This window comes from Oncorhynchus clarkii, chromosome 30 (assembly GCF_045791955.1).
Source record: "Oncorhynchus clarkii lewisi isolate Uvic-CL-2024 chromosome 30, UVic_Ocla_1.0, whole genome shotgun sequence".
NCBI lineage: Eukaryota > Metazoa > Chordata > Actinopteri > Salmoniformes > Salmonidae > Oncorhynchus > Oncorhynchus clarkii.
In genome coordinates, this window is record NC_092176.1 from 18,545,492 (window position 1) to 18,569,633 (window position 24,142).

Genomic DNA, 24,142 nt, shown 5'->3' on the forward strand with positions numbered 1-24,142 from the left:
ACAGGTTTGTTTAGCATTCAGTTGGTTTTGCTTTTGGTGGTACGGGTGGGCAGACTAGGGAGAAGGGAACAATAGAAGGGAACATTGCTTGTCTGTGAATACCCACCCCCGCCCCCATATCATACTCAGAGGGCTACCTCTTCATTCATTATACATCAATGGCGATGCAGGGCCAGTTGATGTATTGTGGGAGTCAGCCCTTGCCTTGTCTCTCCACCAGTAGTGTCCGGCCTTGCTGGAGTAGACTGGACAGGGAGAGAGCTGTCTGCCATCTGGTACCACAGATCATTTGCACAGCAGCAATAACGCACTCCTCAAACTAGAGTAATGCAGTCCGATCGTAATCATGCAGGTCATGCTGCCAATACCGCTCCTTCAGGTCATTCTACCATTCCTACTGATTGGTCCATGTTAGACTGTTCGACATGTCATTAGTTATAATTGACTCAACATTAAAGTGGCACTCCAGTCTCCTTTTCGCCTCATTTAACACCTGATTTAGTTAACAAAAGGCACATCTCAATACGTGGTCCAGGTAAGTCATGACATCACAAGGAGGAGGGTGGGTCTTTCCTCTTTTGTTCTCTATTGCAATGGAGTGGGAGGCCGATGACATCACAACTTCCCATCATACCAACTCATGGAATGCCCTTGTCTAAAAAAACACTACTTTCTTAAAAACATATTTTTTTAACCTTTTTAGTGTGTGTACCAGGGTAGATAAGTCGATTTTTAAATCAAATGGGCTCTGGCCAATTGTCGGGGAAAAGAAGAAAATCCCATTGCGAAGTAATGCTTTTTAACCTATTCATTGATGGAAATACCAGTCTATGGAAATTCATTTGACTGGTCATGCTTATCGGTCTATATGTTACTTGGCATAATTTAGTGGAATTAAATTGACGAGTGTGTATTCTGCAGTATATTCATCATGTACCTTATTTATCACACACGTACAGCATACAGAGTCTTTGAGTGGGACATCTGTCAGACAGCGCGAGAGCTGCTGCTGCAGCATCTCAAATGCCAAGGGAAGGCCTCATCACCGTGTCACACACCACTCTGCAATGAGCTGGAGGCAGTAGGATAGGCATTTTGAAAACAACATACTTCATTGTTTGAAACCTGAATGGTTGAATACATTATGAGGCATGTATTTCCTTGCTTCAAAGTAGGCTACTAGATCTCTTAGTGGATATTTTCATCTGTCACATGAAACCTCTCACATGAAAGTGCCCTTTTGACAATGGTGTTTTCCTGCTAATTGCATTGCGAAACGAACATTCACGTGTAGCCTACTGCCTTGTGTGGATTGCTGCGCTTATAATGTGAAGAACATTTTAAGCTAAACGTTCTGATCTGTTTCATCAGACGCATTGCTTAAAAAAAAAAAAACTTGTTTGATGTAGCCAAGGCCTACTGGTTGTATGAATTTGGGATCAATCTTCCCACAACTGTCCCAGAGTCTGTTTGGAATAGGCTATTTCCTTCTCAACAAGCTGACCAAATAGAACAGGTCAACTTTCCTACTATGAGGGATAGAAGATTGACAAAGGCTAGTGATTTTGTTGTGCGTTACTCCTCTTGTAGGCTGAGGAAAAGTAAATGTGGACAGTTATTCTAAGCATCTTCAAAGTGCGCATCAGAATTTGGTAAGAAGGACCGCACATCGTTGCATCTTCGACTTGCATGTTCTGTTAATATGAATGACCATAATCTAAATGTGATTTGTGTCATTCTGAGCACCGTGAATGGACACCCTAATCAGGTTATGCACCCTACGCATATGGGTCCGGTACATTTCTCAAATGTCCAGTAAATTCAAATGTTACCGGTCAAATGTCAAGCGGCACTTTTTCCTAATGGAAACCCTGATGTGTCCTTCACTGTATTTATACACTACAAAAGTATGTGGACACCTGCTCGTCCAACATCTCATTCCAAAATTGTGGGCATTAATATGGAGTTGGTCCCCCCTTTGCGGCTATAACAGCCTCCACTCTACTGGGAAGGCTTTCTACTAGATATTGGAACATTGCTGCAGGGACTTACTTCCATTCAGCCACGAGCATTCGTGAGTTTGGGCACGGATGTTGGGCGATTTAGACCTGGCTTGCAGTCGGCGTTCCAATTTATCCCAAAGGTGTTCAATAGGGTTGAGGTCAGGGCTCTGTGCAGGCCAGTCAAGTTCTTCCACACCAATCCCTTGCTTTGTGCACGGGGGCATTGTCATGTTGAAACAGGAAAGGTCCTTCTCCAAACTTTTGCCACAAAGTTGGAAGCACAGAATTGTGCCATTGTATGCTGTGGCGTTATGATTTCCCTTCACTGGAACTAAGGGGTTGAGTCCGAAGCATGAAAACAGCCCCAGACCATTATTCCCCCTCCACCAAACTTGACAGTTGGCACTATGCATTGGGGCAGGTAGTGTTCTCCTAGTATTCGCCAAACCCAGATTTGTCTGTCGGACTGCCAGATGGTGAAGCGTGATTCATCACTTGAGAGAACGCATTTCCATTGCTCCAGAGTCTAATGGCGGCAAGCTTTACACCACTCCAGCTGACACTTGGCATTGCACATTGTGACCTTAGGTTTCTGTGCGGCTGCTTGGTGATGGAAACCCATGAAGTTCCCAATGAACAATTATTGTGCTGACGGTGCTTACAGAGGCAGTTTAGAACTTGGTAGTGAGTGTTGCAACCAAGGACTCGATTTTTACATGATACGTGCTTCAGCACTCGGTGGTCACGTTCTGTGAGCTTGAGTGGCCTACCACTTCACGGCTGAGCCGTTGTTGCTCCTTGATGTTTCCACTTCACAATAACAGCACTTACAGTTGACGGGCAGCTCTAGCAGGGCAGAAATTTGACGAACTGACTTGTTGGATAGTTGGCATCCTATGACTGCAACGTTGAAAGTCACTGAGCTCTTCAGTAAGGCCATTCTACTGCCAATGTTTGTCTATGGAGTTTGCATGGCTGTGTGGTCCATTTTATACACGGGTGTAACTGAAATAGCTTAATCCACTAATTTGAAGGGGTGTCCACATAATTTTCACTAGCAAAAGTTAAAAGATCAATGGGGGATGTTTACAAAGAATGTGACTTCCTAATGAGATTGGATAGCCCTAACTTCAGTGTTTGTCTGCCCAGTCATCAGATCATCAGTACTCACAGCTCAAAATGGCCTCATGCTCTGAATTTGACAAAGACAGAAGAATTCCTCTATCTTGTGTTTCAGTACCCCATTACAGAACAATCATGTTGACAACAGGAGCGTTGGTCTTGGTCACTGTCAGCAGCTTGTCATAACTCACTTAGAGCAGGATGGAGGTCACCAGATTGCTTGTTAAGTGAATCGAAGTAGTAAGAGCTCAGCATTGACATGGGTGTGCATCCAAAAAGGGCCTGTCCATGGAGTTTCCGTTGATATTTTCGGCACATTAGACTGAATAGCAGTTTTTGTAAGACATCGAATGAGAATGGTACAGGTTGGTTTTGGCAAAGCTACTTTCTGCTAGCTTGCAGTCAAAATTTGTTTTACTGGGTGTGCTCTGAGATTTGCCATGTTGCATTACGCATTAAACAACCAGAGTCCATCATAAAATCAAAGGTTTTGGAAAGCCTTAACTGAATACTGATGGGAAGGCTGCAGTCCTTCCATGGCTCTGCAGAAACCTTGCTTTTATAGACACACACTGGACTCAGTACCTCAGTGAAAGTCAAATATAGGAACCAGGTCCCGACATCTAAGTACACAGTCATCTGAAAACCAAAACTTTCAAAATCGGCTATTTGATTAATCAGTGGTGAATAATCTCTACATCCTTTTTTAGTAATTTCACCATGTTTGTAGGTTTCCAGTAGTTACCACATTCACAAATTCATGAAAACAAAATGTGTTTGTTTTTATTTTAAGGGTATGGTTAGGCATAAGGTTAGCAGTGTGGTTAGGTTTGAAATCACATTTAAAGAAGATAAGTTGAACAAATAGGCCGGAATCTATTACTTTGTGGCTGTGGTAACTAGTGGTGACTATGTTTGTGTCAATGCTTGCCTTTTCGCTTGCCCTCTCAGTTCCTCGTGACCTAGGTGAAACACTAAATTATTTATTGGTGTCTAGCAACTGCAACGTGACACGGCCATTTTGTTAACTTTAAATGTAATTGCCATTGACCCTTTCAGTGGGGATGACTGTTCAGACTTTAAGCGATGCAACTTGTCTGCTGTAGTTTTTGGTGGGCTTGTTCTAAAAGCATATGACAGTCAGTCCACTCTTATGTCCTTTTTCCTGTTGGCATTGAAAACAATTATTGGATTTCTCAGCATGCCATGCATTCTTTTCACTCTTTCTTTCCTGGAGTTTTGAAAAGCCTCTGAGCCTCCCACCCAGAAGGGGTCACGTAGCAGAAAGGCACACACAAAGCTCTGGGGTTATTCAGTTTCTTCTGAGCGCTCTTCCCCATCGGCTGTTTGCCTAGTAATTCAATTCAGATGTGCAGGATCCAAAAACATGTTTATTTGAATGAAATCTACCCCTCCACCCACATTGACCACGGACTAAGCTTTTCTTAGCAGTGTTCCAAGTTTAACGGCCCAGTGAGGTACTGCCACCTTGGCCTCTTTTGCCTCAAACCGCTTAACAGACAGCCACCTTGTCTCTGCACTGGCTCAGCAACTTTTTTCTATTTTTCGTTTTCCTGTTACCGTGTCAACTCGAATCCAATATCATTCAACAGTGTTACCACACGTCAGTTGTGAAGGCATTGTGCTTTGTTACAGTGGACTGGGTAGTTTAACGAGCAGGCAGGTCTATGTAGAGAGCACAAACGTCTGTGTGTCAATGCAGGTCCCGTCTGTCTCCAGATTGCTCCTATGTCCCGGCCGTCACGTAGATGTTGTTTTATATTTAAAACACAGCTCATGCTCCATGTGGTTTCCATATTACACCTTGACCATGGCTCATGAACCCAAGCATGTGAGGCTGTGATGGGTAAAAGGGGTAATTAGAGGCTGAATGGAGGTATTGATGGGCAGGGGAGTTCCTCCTTTTATTTAGAACCATGATTTAAGTTGGCGTTCTTCACTTTTACACATTAAGACTACTTGTTTTTGGGCAATACATTTTTTTCATGTTGGCTAACTGGTAACTACTGTTGAACTGCTATCCAACTGAAAGTTCAATGTGACAGAATGAAGAAGTGTAATACCAATGCTTTTATTGAATTGTAACTACTCGCAATATTCTGATCGAGAGGGAGGGACTTGCTTATTGCTTTTCTGTCAGCACCTGATAACCCAGTAGAAGTTGATGAGGTAACCATCTATGTACTTAAAGGTAGACCACAATGGGACCTCTCCTCTGAAGATGGTTTAAGCAGGTAGGCCGCTGGCCTAAATGCTTTTGCATGTGGACAGCCCACGTCTACATATTTCTGTTAAATTTTTTTGCTTGCTTTACTCGTATGCAGACTGGTCTTCATGTTGAAACTGGCGCTGTTAAACTTTAAACTCTCTTCTGAGCGAACACATGATTGGTGTATTCCAAAGTATGAATTATTAATGGCGATCGTTTCCAATTCTCACTGAAGTGCTTCCCAAAAATGTTGGCTCTCAGGTCTAGAGGTCTCAAACAGCATCCACAATATAGGGAAAATTCACTCACATTGTACATGAAGTGGAACAACAAAGAATGTCTAAAGTATACATGACATTTGGGCTTTGGGTTTTCTACATTATGCATAAATGCTTTATGCAACCATCCAGTCTTTTTCTCTAGTTTTCTTTAGCAGCGGTGGCAACAGTCACAGAAAGGAGGGGATACCCATTTGACTTCGTCATTGCGCCAATGCTAGTTAGCAACCTCCTTCAAACTGCAAGCAGAGACATAAAAATGGTATCCATGAGTTCATCTGACTCTGAGAAAGTAGATAAAGGGCCTCATTTCCAAAATCCCCAAATATCCCTTTAAGTTTACATTGTTGGCATTTTTCCATCCCGGAAAATGTGTTTTCTTTATTTGTACTATTTTCTACATTGTAGAATAATAGTGGGGACATCAAAACTATGACAGAACACACACAGAATCAAGTAGTAACGAAAAAAGTGTTAAACAAATCAAAATACATTTTTAGTTCTTCAAAGTAGCCACCCTTTGCCTTGATGGCAGCTTTGCACATTCTCTCAACCAGCTTCATCTGGAATGCTTTTCCAACAGTTTCACATGCTGAGCACTTGTTGGGTGCTTTTTCTTCACTCTGCGGTCTGACTCATCCCAAACCATCTCAATTTGGTTGAGGCCTAGAGGATTGTGGAGGCAAGGTCATCTGATGCAGCACTCATCACTCTCCTTCTTGGTAAAATAGCCCCTACACAGCCTGGAGGTGTGTTGGACCATTGTCCTGTTGAAAAACAAATGACAGTCCCACTAAGCCTTAACCAGATGGGATGGCGTATCATTGCAGAATGCTGTGGTAGCCATGCTGGTTAATTGTGTCTTGAATTCGATATAAATCAGGGACTGTGTCACTGGAAAAGCATCCCCACACAACACACCACGGTGGGAACCACATATGCGGAGATCATCCATTCACCTACACGGCGGGTTGGAACCAAAAATGTCAAATTTGAACTCGTCCGACCAATGGACAGATTTCCACCGGTCTAATGTCCATTGCTCGTGTTTCTTGGCCCAAGTAAGTCTCTTCTTCTTATTGGTGTCCATAAGTAGTGGTTTCTTTGCAGCAATTTGACCACGAAGGCCTGATTCACACAGTCTCCTGAACAGTTGATGTTGTGTGTGTGTGTGTTACTTGAATTCTGTGAAGCATTTATTTGGGCTGCAAACTGAGGTGCAGTTAACGCTAATGAACTTATCCTCTGCAACAGAGGTAACTCTGAGTCTTCCATTCCTGTGGTGTTCTTCATGATAGAGAGTTTCAAAGTTCATTTCAAAGTTCTTAAACATTTCCGAATTGACTGACCTTCATGTCGTAAAGTAATGATGGACTGTCATTTTCTCTTTGCTTATTTGAGCTGTTCTTGCAATTGTATGGATTTAGTCCTATTTGGTAAAATACCATCTTCTGTATACCAACCCTACCTTGTCAAAACACAACTGATTGGCTCAAATGCATTAAGAAGGGAAAAAAATCCACAAATTAACTTTTAACAAAGCACACCTGTTAATTAAAATGCATTCTAGGTGACCACCTCATGAAGCTGTTTGAGAGAATGCCAAGATTATGCAAAGCTGTCATCAAGGCAAAGGGTGGCTACTTTGAAGAATCTCAAATTTAAAATACATTTAGATTTAACACTTTTTTTGCTTACAACAGTGTTGATGTCTTCACCATTATTCTACAATGTAGAACATAGTACAAATAAAGAAAAACCCTGGTATGAGTAATTGTGTCCAAACGTTTGACTCTATGTACAGTGAGGAGAACAAGTATTTGATACACTGCCGATTTTGCAGGTTTTCCTACTTACAAAGCATGTAGAGGTCTGTAATTTTTATCATAGGTACACTTCAACCGTGAGAGACGGAGTCTAAAACAAAAATCCAGAAAATCACGTATGATTTTTCAGTAATTAATTTGATGTCTTGAGATGTTGCTTCAATATATCCACATAATTTTCCTTGCTTATGATGCCATCTATTTTGTGAAGTGCACCAGTCCCTCCTGCAGCAAAGCACCGTCACAACATGATGCTGCCACCCCCGTGCTTCACGGTTGGGATGGTGTTTTTCGGCTTGCAAGCCTCCCCCTGTTTCCCCAAACACAACGATGGTCATTATGGCCAAACAGTTCTATTTTTGTTTCATCAGACCAGAGGACATTTCTCCAAAAAGTACGATCTTTGTCCCCATATGCAGTTGCAAACCGTAGTCTGGCTTCTTTATGGCGGATTTGGAACAGTGACTTCTTCCTTGCTGAGCGGCTTTTGAAGTTATGTCAATATAGGACTCATTTTACTGTGGATATAGATAATTTTGTACCCGTTTCCTCCAGCATCTTCGCAAGGTCCTTTGCTGTTGTTCTGTGATTGATTTGCACTTTTCGCACCAAAATACGTTAATCTCTAGGAGACTGAGCATCTCCATCCTGAGTGGTATGACGGCTGCATGGTCCCATGGTGTTTATACTTGCGTACTATTGTTTGTACAGATGAACGTGGTACATTCAGGCATTTGGAAATTGCTCCCAAGGATGAACCCGACTTGTGGAGCTCTATAATTATTTTTCTGTGGTCTTTGCTGATTTCTTTTGATTTTCCTATGATGTCAAGCAAAGTGTACGTAAACGTCTGACCCACTGTTATTGTGATACAGTGAATTATAAGTGAAATAATCTGTCTGTAAACAATTGTTGGAAAAATGACTTGTGTCATGCACAAAGTAGACTTGCCAACACTATAGTTTGTTAACAAGACATTTGTGGAGTTGTTGAAAAATGAGTTTTAATGATTCCAACCTTAGTGTATGTATGTATGTATGTATGTATGTATGTATGTATGTATGTATGTATGTATGTATGTATGTATGTATGTATGTATGTATGTATGTATGTATGTATGTATGTATGTATGTATGTATGTATGTATGTATGTATGTATGTATGTATGTATGTATGTATGTATGTATGTATGTATGTATGTATGTATGTATGTATGTATGTATGTATGTATGTATGTATGTATGTATGTATGTATGTATGTATGTATGTATGTATGTATGTATGTATGTATGTATGTATGTATGTATGTATGTATGTATGTATGTATGTATGTATGTATGTATGTATGATCGTACGCAATCCTATAATATGAAAGCTTTATCCATGTATCATTGGCTTATTTTTTTATTTACATCTAATATGTACTTTACCTTTTACAAGGCTTAGCATCTGCAATTTCCTCATCACAACAGACATTATTGAAATCCAAGCAGGCTTTGGAAGCAGGAGAAACACGTTTGCTAAGACTTAAAAAGGGGGAGAGGTTGGAACTGCTTTAAAAAAAAAGGGCAGAAAATGCATGCCTGATATTTGGAACAATTCTAAGCAGCATGAAGTAAGAGAGCGTACAGTCGTTTCAATGCAAACCTTGTTCCATCCTGGACCTTGTTGGTTAGACGAGAGGTTGAGAAGGGGGTTGGGAGGGATACTGAAGAAAGGTTAGGTTGGAGGAACAAGACTCCTTTCTCTCCCCCCCCACCCCTGGCCCTCACATGTGACGAGTTGGGCCAACAAGCGTTTCATTGAGCAGGGCAGACAGAGGAAATAACGGTGAGGCCGAACGCTGCCTAATGAAAGTAGAGACGCTGGTTATTATTATTATCATCGTCCTCCTGGCTGTCCTGGCCAGGTCCGCTAGCTAGCTGCACTAGAGTCAGGGGATATGGCGTTTCTCTGCCACCACACAGCCCTATTAAAATAGCTGAAATAACAATGAGTCTGCTCCAACAAAATCAGTTATTTAACTCCTTGAAGTGTATGTATACCCCACCTCCCATTGTGATTGATGCTGTATTGTGAGTGCTTTGAGTGTATACGATTTGATTCCCTTAGACTAGATCGATAGATCTAGTACCAGTGTACTCAAACCATATCAATGAGGAACTAAAAACACTGTTCAGGGTTAATGTCATCCTACATGGATCAATGAAGAACTGAATAGTGTGCGGGCAAGTTAGCGGCTTGAGAGTAGGGATTAGCCATGTGTATGGGCACTGAGCTACCTACAGTACTGGGGGCTTGTGTTGGTGTAACTTTCAGATCTTGGGCCCTGTTGCTTTGCCTGTTGGGCTGAACAAACAGTTCTCTCCTCCACGTAATGGCCGTAATGGTGTTGGTATGCATCTGCAGGCTTTCACTGTGTCTTGGTGGGGATCCAGATTGCATCATAGGGCCTGTCACACACACAGCCACAGCCTGCATTGTTTACCAGGGAGGGAGGCAGGCAGACGGGCAGCATTCTCAGGCATAGGGACTCACCTTTACCCACATGATACAGTGACTACCAACAACATGTGTCATGACCTTTATGCCAACAGAGTCCATGGTGGATTTGGAACAGTTTGCATTAGGATGCAGAGGGCTATGCATGTTGGTCATATATGGCAAGCATCAGGCACAACAAATGTCAGACTTATGAATGAGCCTGTTTCTGTTTGAGTCTTTGGAGACCCAGGGAGACTATTAAAACCCTGGTCTATCTAGTCTTCTCTCTTTCTGGTGTCTAAAGCCCCTCTGTGTGTTCCTCTCCTCTCGTCTCTCCTACAGTCCAACAAGGTCCCAGTGGTGCAGCATGCTCACCACGTCCACCCGCTGACCCCCCTCATCACCTACAGCAATGAACATTTCTCCCCCGGAACCCCTCCCTCACACCTCTCCCCGGAGATCCTTGACCCAAAGACCGGTACACACACACACACACACACACACACACACACACACACACACACACACACACACAACCTCAATGCAAGCATTACATGGCTTGCATTAAACTTAAACTGCAGTCTATATATCTATTAATTTCTTAGAGAAAATGACCTTGACTGTGACTTTAAATTATCTATTGCTTCAATTGTCCCCTCTGTGTTCCCTTCAGGCATTCCTCGGACTCCCCATCCATCAGAGCTCTCTCCGTACTACCCCCTGTCTCCAGGTGCTGTGGGACAGATCCCTCACCCTCTGGGATGGCTGGTGCCACAGTGAGTAACACACAGCATTAAATAGAACAGTATTATATACATATTTATGCACTGGCATACCATACACCCTTGCATCAGAGGGATGGGAGTTGCTATGGGCTCTGGGGGCCACAACCACAAAACACCCTTCTCCCCAGATAGCATATGAACATGTCATAAACCATGGCAAAAAAACATGTTTAAAATGACAGGAAAAAAATATATAATAATCTCAGCCTCATAGCAAAATGTGTAGAATAGTAGGAAATGAGCTATAAAAATGCAAAATACTCTCAGCCTCATTGCAAAATATGTAGAATAACATGAGATTTGATATAAAACTGCACATTTTCCTCTCTGCCCCATGGCAATATGTCATGTATGTGGAGTAACCCACATCCTCCTAACTCATAGACATGGAGAATAGTTTTGTTGAAGTGCATTTATCTCAAAGTACAGTCCTAACCTGGTATAGTATAGGAGAAACTTTGAATACGGTATATGTACAGTGTTTGTCAAACTTTGCGGTATAGGCACATTCTGATGCAATTTTGATAATAAAACACTGACATATTTGAGATATTTAGGATAAATTCTTCACATTCTATGGGTTTTGCTATGGGTCTTGTAACCAATTTGAACGGTGCTTTTCCGCAAGCAGGGGATTGCAGTTGAGTGCTGGATTAGTGCTGGTGCGTTATCTGTCAGCTGTGTCTGATCCTCTTCTCACTGGTGCCTTCCTCTACTCCTCTGATTCTCAGGCAGGGCCAGCACATGTACTCTATCCCCCCGGGGGGGTTCCGGCACCCCTATCCCACCCTCGCAATGAATGCATCTATGTCCAGGTGAGTGGATCGCTTTGCTCTTTGTCACCCAGTCTCACCAACCCCTAGCCATCCCCAAAAAGAGAGCAATATCTTGTGGTTGTAATGCATTCTGTAGTCATGTTTATGATGTTCTCATTGCTGAGTTTATAACAGTCTTAGGACAGGGGTATCCAACCGTGGACAGCCAGTGGGTAGGGACTACAAAGGATAGAGGTGCTAAGTCTTCTAAAAACGAGCTCAGCCTTCCTTCCAAAGAGAGCGTGAACAGATTATTGGCATTCAGAACCATACGCTGTAGACAGCACAGTCTTTTCTGTGAACTATACTACCCTGGCCAGGCCAATGTTCTCAGTTGATCTGCTACACACACACACACACACACACACACACACACACACACACACACACAGATGAAAGGGCTGAGAATCGATTACGACAAATCAAAGCTCATCTGAACCGACAACTCCCATCTGATTGAACTTTCTGCCCGACTGTCAAAATTTGAAAGATTTGTAGCGAGCCTTCCGGTGTTAGTATGGGATGAAATATTCATCAGGGTCTCTGTATGATCAATAGTATTCTCAGCTCCTGCCACAGTGTTACAAAGTTTGTCTTGCCGTCTGTCCCACCTGAACAAGGCTTGTTCATGTAATATTTGACAGTTTTGTCATAAATATATGATAATACTGTATGTACAGTGCCTTGTAAAAGTATTCATCCCCCTTGGTGTTTTTCCAATGTTGTTGCATTACAACCTGTAATTTAAATAGATTTTTATTTGGATTTCATATAATGGACATACACAAAATAGTCCAAATTGGTGAAGTGAAATGAAAAAAAATTACTTGTTTCAAAAATGTATATAAATAAAAAAGTGGTGTGCTTATGTATTCACCCCCTTTGCCATGAAGCCCCTAAATAAGATCTGGTGCAACCAATTACCTTCAGAAGTCACATCATTAGTTAGATTGCACACAGGTGGACTTTATTTAAGTATACACCTGTTCTGAAAGGCCCCTGAGTCTGCAACACCACTAAGCAAGGGGCACCGCCAAGCAAGCAGCACCATGAAGACCAAGGAGCTCTCCAAATAGGTCAGGGACAAAGTTGTGGAGAAGTACAGATCAGGGTTGGGTTATGAAAAATATCTGAAACTTTGAACATCCCACGGAGCAGCATTAAATCCATAATTAAAAAAATAACCACAACAAACCTGCCAAGAGAGGGCCGCCCACCAAAACTCACAGACCAGGCAAGGAGGGCATTAATCAGAGAGGCAACAAAGAGACCAAAGATAACCCTGAAGGAGCTGCAACGCTCCACAGCGGAGATTGGAGTATCTGTCCATTGGACCACTTTAGGCCGTACACTCCACAGAGCTGGGCTTTACGGAAGAGTGGTCAGAAAAAAAATAAGGAAACATGTTTGGTGCTCGCCAAAAGGCACATGGGAGACTTCCCAAACATATGGAAGAAGGTACTCTGGTCAGATGAGACTTAAATTGAGCTTTTTGGCCACCAAGGAAAATGCTATGTCTGGCGCAAACCAAACATCTCTCATCACCCGAGAACACCATCCCCACAGTCAAGCATGGTGGTGGCGGCATCATGCTGTGGGGATGTTTTTCATCGGCAGGGACTGGGAAACTGGTCAGAATTGAAGGAATGATGGATGACGCTAAATACAGGGAAATTCTTGAGGGGAAACCTGTTTCAGTCTTTTAGTCTTCCAGAGATTTGAGACTGAGATGGAGGTTCACCTTCCAGCAGGACAATGACCTTACGCATATTGCTAAAGCAACACTTGAGTGGTTTAAGGGGAAACATTTCAATGTCTTGGAATGGCCTAGTCAAAGCCCAGACCTCAATCCAATTGAGTATCTGTGGTATGACTTAAAGATTTCTGTACACCAGCGGAACCCATTCAACTCGAAGGAGCTGGAGCAGTTTTGCCTTGAAGAATGAGCAAAAATCCCAGTGGCTAGATGTGCCAAGCTTATAGAGACACACCCCAAGAGACTTGCAGCTGTAATTGCTGCAAAAGGTGGCTCTACAAAGTATTTACTTGGGGGGGGGGGGGGGGGTGAATAGTTATGCACGCTCAAGTTTTATTCATTTTTTTTGTCTTAAATTCTTGTTTGTTTTACAATAACAAATATTTTGCATCTTCAAAGTGTTGTGTGCATGTTGTGTAAATCAAATGATACAACCACCCAAAAATCAATTTTAATTCCAGGTTGTAAGGCAACAAAATAGGAAAAATGCCTGGACACACTCACATGAAGTACAAGCTTATAGTGTATTTTGGACTTTCAAAACCATATCTGTCTGTTAAATTGAGTTTTTTATGAAGCATTAAAGGATTTTTATTTCATGTATTTAACAAGAATGTGTGGCAGAGGAGCATGGAACTTAATTTCCCCCTTTGTCCATGTACAATGTACCATTGTGTTAGCACCACTCTCATTTTCCAACAGCTATCTGAAGGTGTTCTGTTCTGATAGCTGTGGAAGAAAGACCCTGCATGGTTTTGAACACGGGAAGCAGTGGTTTCCGGTGTCAGGTCCCCTCTGTCACCATGGTTACCATACACTTCACTTTTCTCCAGGCATGGTTGGATAAAGGGACTTTTGAAAAAGCCTTTATTTGAACAAAAAAAAAGAAATATGTAGCTCATTGTGGGCATTACTTTAGTCTAGACTCCAGACAAACAGTCGACTTGACAGGTCAGACCGAAAGAGTGTGTAAGAAGTTTGTTGAAAGTTTGTTAACCGTTAGGGTTGTGTTGTCTTTGTTGTTTCCAGCTTGGTGTCCAGCCGTTTTTCCCCCCACATGATGCCCCACCACCCCCACGGCATGCACCAGACTGGCATCCCTCATCCTGCTATCGTATCACCAGCCATCAAGCAGGAACCAAACACTCATGACCACATGAGCCCCTCTATGCATTCGTAAGGACCAATAACTGAGATTCTTCACATTTACCTTTATCCAAACATATAAACACTTTATTTACTCTTATTAAAATTGGTTGTTGACTGAGTATCCCGTCTCTTCATAATTCCATTTAGAGAGCCAGGATTCTAGAGCATCCTATTTCTTTGTAAGAGGTCAGCCAGGTCTTCTGGAAGGGAATCGGACCTCATACACAAGGAGGACTATTTTAAGTGACATTTGCAATGTGTATTTTGTGTCTCAGCAGAAAGTCTCCCGGCCCGGTGAAGAAGGAGGAGGACAAAAAGCCCCACATCAAGAAGCCTCTGAATGCCTTCATGCTGTACATGAAGGAGATGAGGGCCAAGGTGGTGGCTGAGTGCACCCTGAAGGAGAGCGCTGCCATCAACCAGATACTGGGCCGAAGGGTGAGCACAGCACAGCACAACACACTGCCTGACCACACAAAGACACACCCCAGTATGTAGGTGTGTTTGTGTGTGTGTGTAAATTCTGTACATGCTTTGGCCAGTTCTGACTTTTGTCATGTTTGTGTTCAGTGGCACTCACTATCGAGAGAAGAGCAAGCCAAATACTATGAGCTGGCAAGGAAAGAGAGGCAACTCCACTCCCAACTCTACCCAGGCTGGTCAGCACGAGATAACTATGTGAGTAGGACTTTTTCCCATGGATCTTTCAACAAGGGAGGAAAATGTGGGTTATGGAAGTAAGCGCCTCATTTCCAGTTGGTTAAAAAATAATTCCATATATACTGTGATTCTAATGATCGCCAAGACTTTTGTTCTCATACACTGAAGTTGTTTGCTGTAGTGTTGAAGCATGTTGCTTTCATTTTGATAGTAACCTGTTTTTTTTCTGACTACATTGTTTTGATTATCTGTGCAGGGAAAGCGGAAAAAGAGGAAGAGAGATAATAAGCCAGACTCAACACCGGAGGGTAAGGGGTCCTTTTCTCTCTCTGTTCTTCTCTTGGACCTATCCTCTCTATTTAGGGCAGAAAGAACTCCATCTATAGGCCTGTGTGAAACAGTGCTGCTAGCTACACTTGGCTTGCCACTAACTCCTAACTAACTCCTCTCTTCCCTCTATACTTTCACAAGCAGCATATGAAGTTCAGTGCTAATTGTGGCGTTGAGGCAGGTATGTCTGCTGTTATGAACCAGTAAGGCTGAACTGCAGGACACTGCTCTCCTCTCCACACAGTGGTTTGGTTTGGTCTGGTCTGTTGCAGCACAGCAGTCAAACCTCATTTACATGCAGGCATTTAATGTGTTATCGACATAGACACACTTTTTTCCACCCAATCTTTTTTATTTCTAAAAACCTATGCCATTTAGTTGTGCATTTCACCCATTGCGGTAGTGTTCTTTGTTTTCTCTTCTTTTTTTTACATTCATTCGAAGTTCTTTTTTTTTTGTCCCAGACCTTTTGGTTTTCCATGTTCTGTACATTGTCTGTGAATGTTTTGTATTTTTGGCCAACTATCATGTATGCAAGGGAACTGGCACTGTTGAAGGACTATAGGCTTATTTAAGAGCAATATTGACAAAGCCCCTCCTTTTGTTTCTCCAGACTTCTCAATCAGTAACAAGAAGCAGTGTGTACAATACCTGCCCTCAGAGAAAATGTGTGACAGCCCTGCCTCGTCTCACGGCAGCATGCTGGATTCTCCAGCCACACCCTCTGCAGCTCTGGCCTCCCCGGCCGCTCCCGCCGCCACACACTCAGAGCAGGCCCAGCCCTTGTCCCTCACCACCAAACCAGAAGGACGCCTGCACCACCATTTTCTAACTGGCAAACCCTCTGGATCTGCTTCATCTTCGTCATCTTCATCCTCTTCCTCCTCCTCTTCCCACCCAAGCATCTCCATCCCTATTGGTACTTCAGGCAGCCACTCCACACCCATTCTCCCTCGGCCAATCCCCTTCAGCTCCCTGCACCACTCAATGCTCTCACCGCCCTCTCCTTTCCATCAAGCAGCCCTACATTCCCATCATGCCCTCTTCCAGTCACAGCCCCTCTCCTTGGTAACCAAATCGTCTGACTAAATCTACAAAAGCAATTCTTTTTTTTCTCTTTTATTGTGCTGTATATTGCTTTGACTTTTCAAAAAATAGATATTAGAACTTTTTTTTAAATGATGAAAAGGAATAAATATTATTGGTCAATATTTGATCCCATCCTTTTCTACTCCTCTCCAATGAAACAAAATGTATTTTTTGTAAAGTTTACCGCAGAACAGGTTTCTTTTTTTGATGCATTTATCCAATAAACTACTTGTATAAAAGAAAATTAAGAAAAGGAACAAAAAACACCCTCTCCTTTTAGCCAAAACATTATTAATGTTAGTATTGAGTTTGATTTATAGTTCTGGACAATAATTTCAGTCCTTGCAAATGCCCCTTTTAAATTCCCAAGAGTGTGACTTTCTTTTGACATGTTAAATAAACCTTTGAGATTGTTTTTTAGAAATGCCTGGTTCTCTTTTCTTCCATCACTGCCTGATCACGCACATTCATTTGAATATATATGAATCAATAACATAATTTTGACGACATATATGCAATATAAGCAATTAACATATTTCCTACAGGTTCAAACCTGTAAATACAGGTACAGATACTAACTTGGAAGAAGACTATTTGCTGGGAGTTGTAGTACTCCATCAGCTGTTAAGTTCTGACATTCTTCAAGATAAATATTGGAAGTGGTCATTCATCTTGTATTTTTGTCAATTTAGTTGTTTATAATGAATATCATGACGATAGTGGGAGAAAAATCACTAGTTAAACTTTAATTGGGTGAATTTAGGCTAACCACACCGGAAAATGAAAAGCCGTGCCAAGGTAACAACATTTGAAGCCAACAAAAATAAATAGGCATCTGTTCCTTCCTGGAATGTAGAGTCCCATAACAACGACAAAAAAGCAGGTCAGACTCGTCCCCAGCACACCAAACCCGTTTCGCTCTCTCCCTGTTTTACTGCATCTTTATTCACCATTTGGCACAGTGCTGAGGCTTTAATTAACTCTGAGGTATTGGGATGTAGCCCCTGGGACCTCATTAGGCAATTCAATTAGTAAAAAATACACACGGTAGGTTACAGTTTTTGGTGGCTTTGGACATGGGGAGCAGTGCCAAGGATGGACCAATTAGCCTCTAGCTGGAGGACTGGCACATGAAGTTCCTTCACCTTGTGACTATGTTTTAGACCTTACCCACACTTCTTATAAAGAAGGGCGAAAACAGAGCTGCTGTGACTGTAGATTGTCATTGAAATGCCCATCCATATAATTGGCAGTTCGGTAATTCAAAAAAACAAATGGACGTAAGCAATTAGTTGATGCATTGTATTCCTGCAACATCCAGATGGTAGGAGACTGACCTGCCTTCCAAACCCACAGCTCTGTGGGTTCCCCAGGGCCCAGTGTAGCCCCTTCTGAGTCTGACAGTAACAATGGTTAACCACATGCATACTCTCTCATCTGCTTACCATGCTCAGTATCCTTATCAGCTCTTATAGAGATGCTGTGAACATACACATTAGCCTAATTAGGATGGAGCAGAGTCAAAATGAGTTTTATTCAAATGTTTTATGTATGCAGCCAATACCAATAGCTGTCATTCATTAGTATTTTCCATAAGCCATAACTTGAACCATTTCCTCAACACGCTGTACAATGCCCTCAGACAAGGGCGTCTCTCTGACTGGATTCTTTATGGTCTGAACCACAAGCGACAGACTGTGCCTTTTTTGCCCTGCGGTGAGATACTGAGCTGTCAGTCTCCCAGCAATGTTTTAACCAATCATTAGCTATAATAAGTCTCTGCTTGTTTGCCTCTCTTTCTTACCTCATCCCAGGCAGAGGCCGTGGTCTCTGGTGCCATGTCTGCTTGCCCTCAAGCTGCTTCCCCTATCCGTCACTGAAATTACAGGTAATGAGTTGTAAAACACAGCCAGTGAAACTGCCTCCTCAAGGCTACAGATCTATTGTAATGTTGCATTCTCCTTAGACAGTAACAAATTATGAAACTGAGAGACTCCAGGTGAATAACTTAAAATGTAGCACACTGGCTATTCCAGGCTGGCTTCAAGCCATCTAATAACTGTCAATGAATTTCAGTCAATATCCACCATTGCATAATTGTTTCAAAATTATCACAGGAATACAGCTTCACAATTTGTGATGAGGCAATAGTGTTAGTTGTTTTGGTGTTTCATATGTAGCTGCAATGTGTACAATTCATATATGAACAAATCCTCTCCTATTTGTTTCCTCATACTGCACATATAGGATACGACATTTTATTTTCTTGAAATTTGTATTTTAAGTTTTATTTGCACAACATTGTGGAGTCTGAATTGTTTATGCAATAATAAGTGTAGTATTTGGTTGCTCTACTAGACATCTGCCATGCAAGCACAATGTCAGCTTTAATACATGCTAATTTTGCTCATTAAATTCTTGCAGTCTCTTGCCAAGGTTATTTTTTGGGCCCTCCTTTGATCACAAATGAATTCCAGGTTAACCCTTTGATATTTCAAAAGCATGATATGGAGACATTGCATAGACACATCTCCACCGTAGAGACACAAATAAGTCCCCAATTAGACAGAGGAGTTAATATGATTCCTCTCAGGTTAGAATATCAGTGGTTCATTCTTAGAGATATATCATACTATGGGATTATAGAGAAAAATCTATTTGGTTTGGCATGCAGGAGACAATGTAACATCCTGTTGTTATATGCTGGTTGCATGCTGTCAAAAGGACATCAAATCCTAGGAGTGGCCTATAGGCTACAACGAGTCAGGTCTAGCTAGCAAGTATGAGCCATAATAACAGAAGTCAGGTTGAGTAAGTAACCAGTGCCATTCTACATGGACAGCCTGGGAGTCTGAGACAGAGCTGCAAAACACACAATTAGTGTAGTCTCAAATTTAAATTGTGTTATTGTCTACAGCCAGAACAAACAGAGGCTACCATATCGTCAACTAAAGTAATACATTATACAAAGGGTTTACATATACAGTAAAACTGACTTTAGAACAGCCTGTATTGTAAACTTTCTGTATTTATCCCCCATCCACATCGACAGGGCTGCAGTGGAGCGAGCGGGTCCACAGCTTTAAGTTCCTCAGTGTCCAAATCACTAAGGACTTAAAATAGTCCACACACATGCTCACAGTCGTGAAGAAGACGCGACAGCATCTCTTCGCCCTCAGGAGTTTGAAAAGGTTTGGCACTGGCCTTCAAATCCTCGAAAAGTTCTACAGCTGCACCATTGAGAGCAACTTGACTGGCTATGTCACTGCTTGGTAAGGCAACAGCACCGCCCTCAATCGTATGGCACTACAGAGGGTGATGCGGACAGCCCAGTAGATCACTGGGGCCGGGCTCCCTGCCACCCAGGACTCTATATAAGGCGGTGTGAAAAGAAGGCCCGGAAATCGTTGGACTCCAGCCACCCAAGCAATATACTGTTCTCTCTGCTTCCACACGGTAAGAGGTACCGGTGCATCAAGTCTGGCACCAACACGCTCCTGAACAGCTTCTATCCCCAAGCAATAAGACTGCTAAATAGCTAACAAAATGGCTACATGGACTAACTGAGTTGACCATTGTATTTTATTTTTGCACTGTCTCTATGCACTCATTAAAACTTGAACCTTATCCAATCACGGCTCCTTTTTCCTTTGTCATTATCTTGGTGCTCCTATCGATAGATACAACAGGAGGTTGGAAGTGTCTGGAAGGTTCCAGTGTATGTGCTTTTACCCTGCTTTCTCAACGTGATATTAATTGACTGTATCCCCAACGTTCAATGAGTTTGACAAGACTCAGCTGGCACTGAGCTGGCTGTGAGCTGAAGAACCCCCTGCTTAATGTATTATTCATACCCATTTGACCTTAAAGAAGGCAATGCAAATAGAACTGAAGAATGAGAGTGATCATCTGAATTTCTAAATGTCAAACACCGTAATTAAGACACATTCATTACAAGAATCCACAGGTCTCCCATTTCCAGCTGAGATGTCAAATACCTCTCATTAACATTTGGATGATTATCATGTCCCCCAAAATCTCAGGTTATGTGCTCCAACAAATTGCAATTTATTTGATTTTTCACTTACTGAAATACATTTATTTGGCTGTACCTGGGAGGATCTAGAGCTTTCTATCACACAAATTGACAAAACACATTGCAAACAGCTCCATGGAAGTAGTCAGACTCCAGTGAATCCCTCAGCATTTGCATAAGAATGTGTTCACAGTAAGATCGTTCACAACACTGTAGCCAGGCATGGATACCTCATTCAATATAAGAATAAAGTCCTTTACTTATTAAAAACAATGGATTTCTTAAACCAAACCACCTTGAAGGATAACAAAATGTTCCTTATGGGATTTGAACCAACAAAAGTTTGGTCTGTAAACAGCTTTCGTTAGACATTAGCTCCAAACTGGCCTTTCTTTCCTGTCGTACAAAAGCATACAAATTGGATGAGTTACTTTGCATCCCTCTTGGAGGACATATAGTACTATACATCTTTCTCTGAAACCAGGTTGTTTGTTGCTTCATAACAAGCTAGGAGAATTCCAGGGAACATTTACATTGGTGGTTAGGAGAACTAACAACCTGGTCTCAGAACATTTCGTTTTATTCTGTATAATCCATTTAGTATGATATGTTACGTGTATGGTATGTATTCATTTGGATTTCCATCACCCATTTCATATGATATATTATGGATTACAACTTTTATTATATGTTATAAATTTGAAAAACGTACAATATGTTACGAATTTGCAAATGTACTACATTACGATTTTGCTAAATGTATGATATGTTATGAATTCTAGCTAGGTGGCTAACTTTAACTAGGTGGCTAACATTAGCTAGGCTAGGGGTTAGGGTGAAGTGTAGGAGTTAGGTTAAAGGGTTAAGGTTAGAGGAAGGGTTCAGGTTAGCTAAAAAGGTTAAGATTAGGGCTAGGGGAAGGGTTTGCTAACATGCAATGTATCTAAAAATTAGTAAGTAGCTGAAAAGTTGCTAATTAGCTAAAATGCTGAAGATTTCTGTGAAGAGATTCAAACTCCCACCTTTAGGTTGCTAGATGTTCCTGTTATATGTCTACCCACCCATCCTACTTTCGTTTTTGCCTTAAGTAATCACCTGTAATATGTAACTACACCAAACGTAACTATCATACTATTTTGAGTGTCCCGGATTGATGTTTACTATGTTACGTCTAGTTTATGAGACCAGGCTAGAACTAACGACAATAGTTAGGACATAAAAGGTTAGGAGAACTAAAACGACAAAGGTTAGGAGAATGTGCGTAGCAGGTTAGGTGGGTTAAGGTTAGAACTAGGTTAGAGGAATGGTTAGCTAAAACACTATAGTCGTCCCCATTGTGACTCAAACACGCAATCTTTGGATTGCTAGAATGTCACGGTATACTACTTGTTTCTGTCAAATGTATACTGAACAAAAATATAAAAACAACATGCAACAATTTCCACTATTTTACAGTTACAGTTCATTTGAGGAAATCAGTCAATTGAGATAAATTCATTAGGCCCCAATTTATGGATTTCACATGAAAGGGCATGGGCGCAGCCTGGGAGGGCATAGGCCCACCCACTTGAGAGCCAGCCTCACCCACGGGGGAGCCAGGCCATTCAGAATGAGTTTTTCCTCACAAAAGGCTTTATTACAGACAAAATTACTCCTCAGTTTCGTCAGCTGTCCGCAGACGATCCCACAGGTGAAGAAGCCGGATCTGGAGGTCCTGGGCTGGCATGGTTACACGTGGTCTGTGGTTGTGAGGCCGGTTGGACATACTGCCAAATCCACTGAAACAATGTTGGTAGAGAAATTAACATTCAATTACCTGGCAACAGCTCTGGTGGACATTCCTGCAGTCAGCATGCCAATTACACGCTCCCTCAAAACTTGAGGAATCTGTGGCATAGTGTTTTGTGACAAAACTGCACATTTTAGAGTAGCCTTTTTTTGTTTCCAGCACAAGGTGGAACTTTTAATTTAACTAGGCAAGTCAGTTAAGAACAAAATTTTATTTACAATGACGGCCTACACCGGCAAAGTCCAGACGACTCTGGGCCAATTGTGGCACTCACAATCACAGCCGGTTGTGATAGAGCCTGGAATCGAACCAGGGTGTCTGTTGTGATGCCTCTAGCACTAAAATAGACCGCTGTGCCACTCGGGAGCTGATTATGCTGATTAATCAGCTGTTTAATCAGCTTCTTGATGCACCACACCTGTCAGTTGGATGGATTACCTTGGCAAAAGAGAAATGCTGCCTAACAGGTATGTAAACTAATTTGTTCGCAACATTTGAGAGAAATAAGCTTTTTGTGCATATGGAACATTTCTTCGGATTGTTTATTTCAGCTCATGAAACATAGGACCAACACTTTACATGCGTTTATATTTTTGTTCAGTATAACTAGACCTTTAGTACATCATACGTCTTGTAGGTGCTCAGGAACATGTATAGTATGTTTCGTATGGCTCTGAGGCCAAGCTGGATGATCAATATCAAGGTTCATCACACCATCAGAAGGCCTGTACTGACCTCTGCTGGATTCCTTCATATATTGTAATTGGCCAAGAAAAGATTGAGTGATTATATTTATTTAACCAGGTAAATTGACTGAGAAAATATTCTAATTTACAGAAACGACCTGGGGAATAGTTACAGGGGATGAATGAGCCAATTGTAAACTGGTGATTATTAGGTGACGGTATGAGGGCCAGGTTAGGAATTCAGCCAGAACACCAGGGTTAACACCCCTACAATAAGTGCCATGGGATCTTAAGTGACCACAGAGAGTCAGGACATCCATTTAACATCCCATCTGAAAGACAGCACCCTACACAGGGCAATTTCCCCAATTACTACCCTGGGGAATTGGGATTATTTTTTTTGACCAGAGGAATGGGTGCCTCCTACTGGCCCTCCAACACCACTTCCAGCAGCATCTGGTCTCCCATCCAGGACCAACCCTGCTTAGCCTGGCCTGTTGCAAAACGTTTTGCAACGGAGAGTTTCTCGTGGACAAATAAATGGTAGATCCTTCCCCGTTTCACTTGCTTGGCTTCCGTTTGGTTCCTAGAGTAAACGTTTCTGTTACTAAACGTTTTTCAACGGAATCCTACTAATGAATAAACCCCTGGTTTTGTCATCTATGAACAGTGAAGGAAGTAGTGATGGGCATTCCAGCTCTTTTCAGTGAGCTGGCTCATTCAGCTTAGCTCACCAAAAAAGAGCCGGCTCTTTTGGCTCCCAAACGGCTCTTTAAAAAAATATATGTTTTGTATTTTTTCAAGTCAAACAGTATGCGATAGTTTGACTATGATTGGTGTTAAAACAATTCTAATGAAATTATTAAATGAAATCATACTCTACCTTTACCACAATGTATTTAAAAATTAGTTGGTTTGTTATGAAAAAGAATGCTATTAAACATTTGCATTTAAAGTATACCTTTGTAATGTATATAAACAAAGTGCATATAAATCTAACCATTCAAAAAGATTTTGCACCATATCAAAGCTGCAGTATCCCACAAATTGAAATAAATGTAAAAAGAAGGATGCTATTACACGTGCATTTAAGGTATAACTTTT

The 24,142-nt window shown here is 41.8% G+C and overlaps 1 protein-coding gene across 3 annotated transcripts in view; it reads left to right on the top strand.

The window, feature by feature from the left end:
* The window catches only part of LOC139389696 (transcription factor 7-like 1-B), a 45,656-nt gene extending 28,705 nt beyond the window's left edge, over nt 1-16,951 (top strand). For 2 of the 3 annotated variants that reach the window (XM_071136587.1, XM_071136588.1), the window contains 8 exons: nt 10,286-10,421; nt 10,617-10,719; nt 11,460-11,543; nt 14,329-14,475; nt 14,727-14,886; nt 15,019-15,126; nt 15,365-15,416; nt 16,052-16,951. In XM_071136587.1, coding sequence (XP_070992688.1) covers nt 10,286-10,421; nt 10,617-10,719; nt 11,460-11,543; nt 14,329-14,475; nt 14,727-14,886; nt 15,019-15,126; nt 15,365-15,416; nt 16,052-16,527 — 1,266 coding nt within the window. In that variant the 3' untranslated portion in view covers nt 16,528-16,951. Of the gene's footprint in view, nt 1-10,285; nt 10,422-10,616; nt 10,720-11,459; nt 11,544-14,328; nt 14,476-14,723; nt 14,887-15,018; nt 15,127-15,364; nt 15,417-16,051 lie in introns of all 3 variants that reach the window. The other variant, XM_071136586.1, reaches the window with a different exon arrangement.
* Nucleotides 16,952-24,142: the final 7,191 nt, after the last annotated feature.